This window comes from Physella acuta, unplaced genomic scaffold (genome assembly GCF_028476545.2).
Source record: "Physella acuta isolate Inbredline_101_S28 unplaced genomic scaffold, ASM2847654v3 ptg000160l, whole genome shotgun sequence".
In the NCBI taxonomy this organism is placed as follows: Eukaryota; Metazoa; Mollusca; class Gastropoda; family Physidae; genus Physella; species Physella acuta.
Genome location: NW_026731679.1, coordinates 155,823 through 165,006, shown reverse-complemented (window position 1 = coordinate 165,006; position 9,184 = coordinate 155,823). Strand labels below are relative to the sequence as shown.

At 34.9% G+C, this 9,184-nt stretch overlaps 1 protein-coding gene across 1 annotated transcript; it reads left to right on the top strand.

The window, feature by feature from the left end:
• The first annotated feature begins 1,921 nt into the window (after nucleotides 1–1,921).
• Nucleotides 1,922–4,569, top strand: LOC131935797 (zinc finger MYM-type protein 1). Its single transcript, XM_059292453.1, has 4 exons — nucleotides 1,922–2,392; nucleotides 2,782–2,941; nucleotides 3,087–3,906; nucleotides 4,053–4,569. Exons 1-4 carry the CDS (start codon nucleotides 1,922–1,924, stop codon nucleotides 4,567–4,569), a joined length of 1,968 nt encoding a protein of 655 aa, XP_059148436.1.
• The last annotated feature ends 4,615 nt before the right edge of the window (nucleotides 4,570–9,184 follow it).

Genomic DNA, 9,184 nt, shown 5'->3' with positions numbered 1-9,184 from the left:
TTGATTTAGAATTCTAGGATTAGTGGTAGTAGGTGGGATTAGTATTTTACTCGAGGCTTTTGATATCTTCAGTAGTAGTCAGTAGTATTTAAACATGTATATATTGATGTATATATTTTTCCATGCATTTCCTTATGTTTTCTTTTTCTTTTTTCTCTCCCCTCCCCCCTTCCAGTGAAGTTGTTTGTGCAACTTGGCTTGATTTGTATGGATTGTTTTGTTTGATGTTTGGTGCGGATATTAGATGGCATTTCGGTGGCAGTACTGGTAAGGATGGTTGTCTGTGTGTTCAGAGCCTAGACTATCCGAGGTACCGAAAGTACATAATATCCCATTGAATGTTGTGTTTTGTTTGTTTGGCATTGGTGATTTTTTAGTGTTGCATTAGGATGTTTTGAATTTGACTTAATGTTTACGTTTTTTTTTTGTTCCATTTTATTTCATGCAATAAATTCTGTAAATTGTTAGTTTTTTTGTTTTATTTTTAGTAGTTTGTGTTTTTATTTAGACTAAGGTTAAGGATAAGATTTGACCACCGTGGGTTTCACCACGGTTGCACTGACCAGTTACTAGTTAAGCCTAGGGAAGTGTAGATAGATAATATGGCCAATTACATAGGTTTATTCTCATCAAATGAAATATGGTCATTTGTTCTTAGTCTTTATGTTAATCATCATCATCTTCTTTTCGTGTCCAAGAACATGACGTAGAGTTCATTTTTCAGAGACTTCTGCACCTAAAGGGATAGTGTGGTCATCACTATGCCCAGCCGTTATTTGCTTTCCATAATGTGTCAGGTACACATCAGAGCTGGGTGGACTTAGGAACGTTCTACTGATTTTAACCCGCATTCAAACTCGACTTATTTTAGCAAATACTGTTAGTTTATTTAACCACATGCCACATACATTAATTTAACCTGCATTCAAGTTCGAGTCTTAATTTTGTAAATACTATAAGTTTTTTTAACAAAAGAGTTAATAGCTGGCCACATACAACATGAAAAACACAACCTCAACACAGAGGCGTACGCAGGGGGGGGGGGAGCACGGGGAGCGGCCGCTCCCCCTCTGGCCATTTTCAGCAAAGTGGCGCCTTTTTGGAAACTTTTTAAACTCAAAGTTTTAAACAATGATATTTGTTAAAAAAATATTTTTGGTCGGCACATCTATGTAAATCACAAGATTACTTTTCATGCAGCAATTAAGCATTATTGTACTAGTCTAGTACTGTCTACGTTTACAACACGTATTAACAGCTGCATCAGTTTGCCATTCTAAAAATAACCATTATGATGCAATGCAATGTTTAAAAAACATCTACGGGTGGTACCACTTGACAAGAGGGGTGTTAAGTTTAAATCCACGGTATAATGTATTTGTTTACGAATAATTGAATTCGAAAATGTTATACATAAAACTTCACACATAATTACTTTATATATACAGTTTGAATCGTGTGATTGATTTATAAAAAATTACAATACAGAAACAAATACAACTACTGTGACACCTCTATTTAAATTTACTTATGGGCAAACTGCGTAGCGGTGGGGAAAGTTCAACAACGTCATCACGATGAAGTAGTAGTATTCTTACAGTTTGGACGATACTGATTACGATTACAAATTATATTAAACAGTATCAAATTTAAATTAACTATTTTTTTAGTTTACTAGATCTAGATCTATATTAAATTTGAATAAGGCTATATTTTGTATTTAAAAAACAGCTCAACTTAAACTAACCCTGATAGCACTGTTAATTATCCGCTCAGCTGATGTATCGTTTGAACTTGTTTCCAATAGTTAGTAATTATCAAAAAGTAATCGCACCATTTAAATTATTTGGTGTATCATACTAACTATTTTGCGAATAAGACAACAGTTGCGCTTAGAATTCGTTAGTTAAAAGGTTATTAAATGGAAAGGAAACCAGAAAAGAATAAATATTCGGGGTGGGAGAGGAAGAGATTGAAAGAAATTTCAGATCGCCAACAATCGTCATCCAAATGTGTCAAACTGGATACATATTTTTCAAGCTGTATGCCTTTAACTGCTACAACAATACAACCAGAGGTTGATGTGTCTCAAGATACCCAAGTACAAAATGTACAAGCAACAACATCATCTAATATGCAGAATCAAGTCGTCGAGACTCAAGACAATAAGGTAATGTCTATAGACATTTTAGAAGACACACATTTAGAAGAGGATATTGACAGTACAATGCCAGTCAAACTTAAAGCTATAATCGATATAAATCTGGAATATCCTACAGATCCTTTTTTGTTTTGTGAAACACCCGTAACACCGGATCTGGTACGTGCATTACTTGAGTTTGGTCCTTGTCAACCAGGCCTCAAAGATACTTATAAAGATTTTCCCAAAAATGTAACTGGTCGGCACTTTAGTGCCAGTTGGTACAAGAAAAAAAACCACACAAAATGTGGTCGTGAAATAATACGACACTGGCTAGTATATTCGCCCAAGGCAAATTATATGATTTGTTTTGCTTGTTGGCTTTTTAAGCACAAGTCAGAAACTTGGGGCGATCCAAAATTGGGTTGTAAGAACTTTGCAAAAGGTCCCGACAAAATTAACAAACATGAAAACTCTGAAAGTCACAAGATTGCAGAGAGAGAACTTTTAATTACAAAGTTCCGACTTTACAACGACAGAACCATAATATGTGACATTTTAACACAAGAAAAAAGAAAATAGAAAAAAACAGAATAATACTGGAAAGTATTATAGATGCAGTTCTCTATTTGGGAAAACAGGGATTGGCGTTTAGGGGCCATCGTGAATCCCAAGGTTTAGGAGAAGCTACATTAAATGAAGGCAACTTTTTGGAACTTATTAAACTCATTTCTAAGAAAGATGATTTGCTAAAACAACATTTACTTTTCGGTGACAGAAATGCAACATACTTAAGTCCGGGTATGCAAAACGACTTAATTAAGTCTATATCAGCCCAAATTTTAAAGAAGATAGTAGGTGAAATTAAGATAGCTAGGTATTTCGCTGTAATTGTAGATTCGACTATCGACATTAGTAGAATGGATCAATTTTCTTTGTCAATCAGATATGTTACTGAACATGGAGACGCCATCGAAAGATTTATCCAATTTTGTGAGCTTCCTGAAGCTAGTGCAGAGGTTTTTTTTTAAAACGCCTCTTACAGCAGTCACAGACTTAGGGCTGTCAATGACCATGTGCTATGGTCAGTCCTACGATGGAGCAAACACCATGTCTGGTGAAATATCGGGCGTACAAAAACGAGTTAGAGAAATAGCTCCACATGCACTCTTCACACACTGCTGTGCTCATAATTTAAATTTAATTCTCTTAGATGCTGTTTTGTCTAATATTCAAACACAGCTGTTTTTTGGAGTTCTGGAAAGCATATATACATTTTTTACCGGAAGTCTACCTCGTCTTTCTATATTGCAAGAGGAGCAACGCAACAACATAGAAGCATTTTCATTAACACTGAAACGACTTAGTGATACAAGATGGGCTTCTAGAAAGACAGCAGTAGATTCTATATTGCAGAATTTACCAGCACTTGTTCTTGCATTGCGAAGAATAGTTGACGGTGAAGTTAAAAACTCTACTTCTAAACAGATTGCCGAAGGAAAGGGAATTCTTGTTACAATAGAGACCTTTGAGTTTTTAGTTGTTTTAATGTTTTGGAAAAGAATTCTGCATAAGGCTTTTAACGTATCCATTTATTTACAGAAGAGTAGCATTGATATGTTAACAGCCTTTCGATTAATTCAGATTTTTGAAAATGAGATGAGTAGCTGGAGAAATGAATTTGAATCAGAATTTGAGCAGATTGAGAACGAAGCCACTGAGCTCGCTGAGAAATGTGATATCCGTACGGAGTATAAGAAACACAGGTTATACAAACAGAAAATATTCCATGACGAACGAGCAGAGGATACTCAGATATCTGACTCTAGGAAAAAATTCATTGTTCAAACTTATTTAGTGTCACTTGACTCTGTCATAACTAGTACAAACACAAGTTTTCAAAATTTTAAAGATGTGTCTTCCAAGTTTTGTTGCTTAGACCCAAAAATTTAGCATTAGATGACAGTTTAATACAGTTGGAGCAATTAGCAGTGACGTACTCGGATGTTGTTGACAGTGTAACTGAAATAGTGCAGGAATTCGTATCATTTAGAACATTTTACCAAGAGGTTTTTAGTGTAAGCAGTGTAAACAAGGGAGTTTCAACTGAAAAAGAACCTCTAGAAATAGCGGTGACAGTAAACAGCATTCTGAAATTCATGATAGCTAATGACTTGTGTTCCATGTATCCAAACCTGGCCACTTTGTATCGTATATTTCTGACTTTACCAATAAGCAGTGCCGGAGTAGAAAGATCCTTCAGCCGTCTTAAACTCCTGAAAACATACATTCGTTCTACTATGAACGAAGACAGGTTGTCCAGCTTAGCCCTGATTACGATTGAACGACAATTAGCTTCTGATGTTGATTTAAAAGACGTAATTGATCATTTTGCTAAAATGAAACCTCGACGAAAAAGGATGTTGTAGTTCTAACAGAAGTCCTAGAGTACAGGATAAAACAAAATTGCTATCAAATATAGGCCTAACTAAATTATTGTTGTTTCTTTTTAAATTTAAAACGAATACCGTTTTGTACAACTGATTAAGCAATACAAATATCTTCATTTACGTGTCTTATGCATTCCAATTTTTAGAAGACATAATGCTATTATAAAGTGAATTGTACGAGGACGACAAAAACAGACTACGCCCTATATTATATATATATATATATATATATATATATATATATATATATATATATATATATATATACGTATATATATATATATACGTATATATATATATATATATATATATATACGTATATAGAACATATTACAAATTCGGCGCCTTTTTTGCTATTTTTCGCTCCCCCTACACTGAAAACCTGGATACGCCTCTGCCTCAACACCAACGCAATTAGAAATGAATCTCAACTATATTGTTTTACTGCTGAGAAAATAAACCGGGAGTGATCTCCCCTAAACTTTCTCGAATATTCTTATACGAGAAAAATGGCCCGTTGAGGAAGGATACAACGGGCGAAATAAAATGGCTAAAGTGAATGTTAAATTTTATTATTATTGTTTTTCTAACAACACTTTCTGTATGTAAATTCCAAGGAGGCCAATCTGTTTCGAATGCTGGGGTGTATTTTACTCTCTTGTGATGCTCCAAAGCCTGTACTTGCAAGTTAGGTAAGGTCAGTGTCAGATAACTTTTGCTTGTTAGGACTTTAGTTACAAAGGAAACATTTGACATTTTAAACACTTGTTTTACTATTTTTTATCAATTACAAGTAAAATAAAATTTATAAAAATGATTGACTTATGGGTGTTCTGCAGTAGTGAGTCGTTTTCTCAAAAAAATGGTTTTGCCATAAACTTCTATAGCCCAACTGCACAAGAAGTGCACAATCTGTGCTCAGATAGCACTAACGATCTTTATCTATAGTCGGTTATAAATTCAGCTGGTTGTAGCATATTTTCTCTATCATTAGCAGGTTTAGGTCATTGTGTCACCCTCCCCACCCCCTCTGCGCTCTTGTCGTCGGGATTGGTCAACTTTCCTCATAAAAGACTATGTAACTCACTCTAATTATTATTTAAGTGCAATTATCATTTTTCTGTATACATTTTGCCCCTTTTTTTTTCTTGGTGTCACTCCCCTAAATGGGGTCACACGGAGTGGTCCGCATTTAGAAACAGCCTGTTTTATCCTGACTGAGCAATGGAGATAACTCATTTGTAAGTTTGTCCTTGCCACATGAAATTCAAGTTATTTAATCTTAGTATTGTTGTAAAAATTGTTAGTTCATTTAACAACCCAGCTAAAACCATGCCACACACATAATGGTGAAATAGAAATCGATTGCAACACACAACTCAAATAGAATCTAAAAATAATCACATTTTATTGCTGTGACAAAAGTAATGTCAATATTTATTTAAGAAATTAACAATAACTAAAAAGCAAACAGGAAAAAATATTGATAAACAAAACTATCAGATTATTCATAATACCGCTTATTAGTTGACAATTTAAAATACAATACACATTTTCGATAATAAAAAATGATTATTAATTTTTTTAAAAATAACTTTATAGATACAATGACAAAAATAAATTTAAACGTTACTATTTTTAGTCGTGATGGCTGCCAGTAATAACAAAGCCTAGAGAAAAATTAAAATGTTATCATTGTGGAAAACTGATGCTTTTCCAATTTTACATGACATTTTATAAAAATATGGTAAATATATTTAAATGTATAATAAGTTTTATTAATAATTCTTAATAAAAATACTTCTAATACTATCGGTAACACTGCAGATTACAAAATCCAGAGTCCTATATTCAAACACTTATGACAGCACTAGAGAGGCTAAAAAATACCTGCAGCAAAATTGTGCTGCAGTGGATCCCGGGCCACTGCCAGATACAGGGTAACGAGATCGCAGACCAGCTGGCAAAAATTGGGGGAAAGAAACCACAACCGGAAATTTCGCTACACCCAAAAGAAATAAAAAGAATTATAAAAAACAAACAAACGCAAATGTGGTCTGTCACACACCCTCACTACATTAAAGACGACGGCTATTATAATTTAACACGAAAACAACAATACATAATCTTTCGACTTAGAACAGGCCACAACAGACTAAATCAACACATGCACAGAAAACTGAAGGTTGGGTGTAGCGAAATGTGCCCTAGTGGCGAGGCCCCGGAAAACACGGAGCATGTACTCCAGGAATGCACTTTGTATAGCCAGGCACGAGACAGACACTAGCCCCAGCCCACCCCACTCAGGGAAAAATTATATGGGGCACCTGACAAACTGGAGACCACAGTCCGGTTTGTCCACGAAGTTGGACTTGTTCTCTAAATCCTCCACCATATTCACAATTAAGAACGAAGAAGAAGAAAGAAGAAGACTGCAGATTAACTTGAGTTTCTACACACATTTTTAATATAATTTTTAAAAGCGAAGGCTTAAATCCTCATTAAAAATGTGCATCAAGTTAGTTGAAAAATTACAGAATCAGCAATATGAAAAAATTTAGTAGGGAAAAGCAGAAATACTTTTGTTTTCATTATGTTTTTTTTTGTTTAAATTAACAGTACACAATGCATATGTAAATGTGCATAAAGACCTAATATCCACCTTAGCTATATGTAGTAATTTAGTAAAATGTTGTGTTGGATATGACAAGTGATAAAAGAAACACATATTTGAACTAAGGTACAGTATGCACTTTAAAATCTAACTGTAGAACTGTTGCACAAGTTTGATAAATAACAACATAGAACAATAAAAATGGGGTTTAAGTCTTGATTGCTAAGCTCAGCTTGCTGTGAATCATTAGACTCAATGGTAATTTATAGAAGTGTGATAGGTGAATTTATTTCTCATGTTTTTTTAAACTACATAAATGTATAAAGTTGCAAAGGTGTATGGACAAACTGATGTAATGACAAGGGTACTAAACTATCAAAAACTTGTATGTAAGTATTACAAATGTGTAGTTTTTTAACAACCTCAACTTGACATTTTCCTATTTCAGGATCTTATTTATCTTACAGTATGGCTTCATGGCAGTAACTCCAGTTACAAAAGAAATATTTGACATTTTAAACACTTGTTTTACTGTGTTTTTATCAATTACAAGTAAAATAAAATGTTCTGCAGTCGTGAGTCGTTTTCTCAAAAACAATGGTTTTGATATAGGCCTAAACTTTATAACCCAACTGCACAAAAAGTGCACAATCTATATATAATTATCTTCTTGAAGACGATAGCAAACACCAAGCTGTAAGCACGCTCCCTACCCTACCACCCCCATCCCTACATGGTCTGGTGAACTGTGGTTCACACTAAACTAAATGTTTACAATCGTAGAGCCAGGTTTAGTGACGGCTATTAGGGGCAGATAATGTAGTTTGAAACTATTTTAAACTTAGGGGAGGTAACTAATAGGAGTTTGCTTTCAGGGGGGGGGGGGTGTATCGTCCTTAACGACCATCTGATAGTGTTTTAAAGCAAATATTTTCAGTGGCAGCATTGGTACTGTCGAATTCACAAATTATGAATTACTGAAAAATAGAAAATAAAACAACTAAATAGCGGCGCATGATACGCCTTGGGTCGGCTCGTCCAAATTATTACTATTATAAAAGCTTATAGATTAAGTTTAAGGTGCCAGAAAGTAGGTTGAAGTATCCATAACTTAGGTTACTCCTTTTTTATGATTTTTACCTCCCCTCCATCCAAAATCTTGTCTGAACTCTGTCAACATAGAGTATTTTAATTAATTTCTATTACAATTTATTAGAACAGTTTTCTAAATCGCAAATTATCGGCTAAAATTCGTTTTCTAACATTGCTTTTTTAATAATGCAAAAGTGTGACGTCACACTATCTGACATTCCCCCCTCCCCATCATCATACACCATAAAAAATTACGGACCCCCCACCGCCTACGAGTGTGACGTCATTTATGGACGACCCTTTGGCCTGTAGCTGTATGGATCCTGGATGTTACTTGTTTGTGTAGTTGTATAACATAAGTGTGCTTAAAACAGTGGGTGGAGAAGCATTTTTAGGACACTTCCGCCTTAATTGGGAAACGGAAAATTAATTATATCAAACAACTACATATAAAGTCGGTGATGAATGACTAAACTAATGAAAATAAAATACATGAGCTTATTTTGTATTCAGCGTTTGTCAGAATAAAGAGGAAGTATTATGATCGTGCTGGATAATTAACAGATATTTTGAAAGATTTTACAATCTTTCACCTCTCTACTTGATCATGGAAAAGGAAACACTGCGATTTTGCCTGTATGTCTGTAAACACGATTACTTGACAGAGCGACCTCTCCCGGCGCCCGGGGACGAACTATATATATATAGGGGTCCATGGGAGAGGTTATAACCCCCCCCCCACAGGGCCGGCGCTACATATAAGGCGAACTAGGCGGTCGCCTAGGGTGCTGTCCGTAGGGGGGCGCCTAAATGGGTTGGAAAAACAAATTGAAAGTTTGAAGGGGGGGTGCAAATCGAAAGTTTGACGGGGGTGCAAATCGAAAGTTT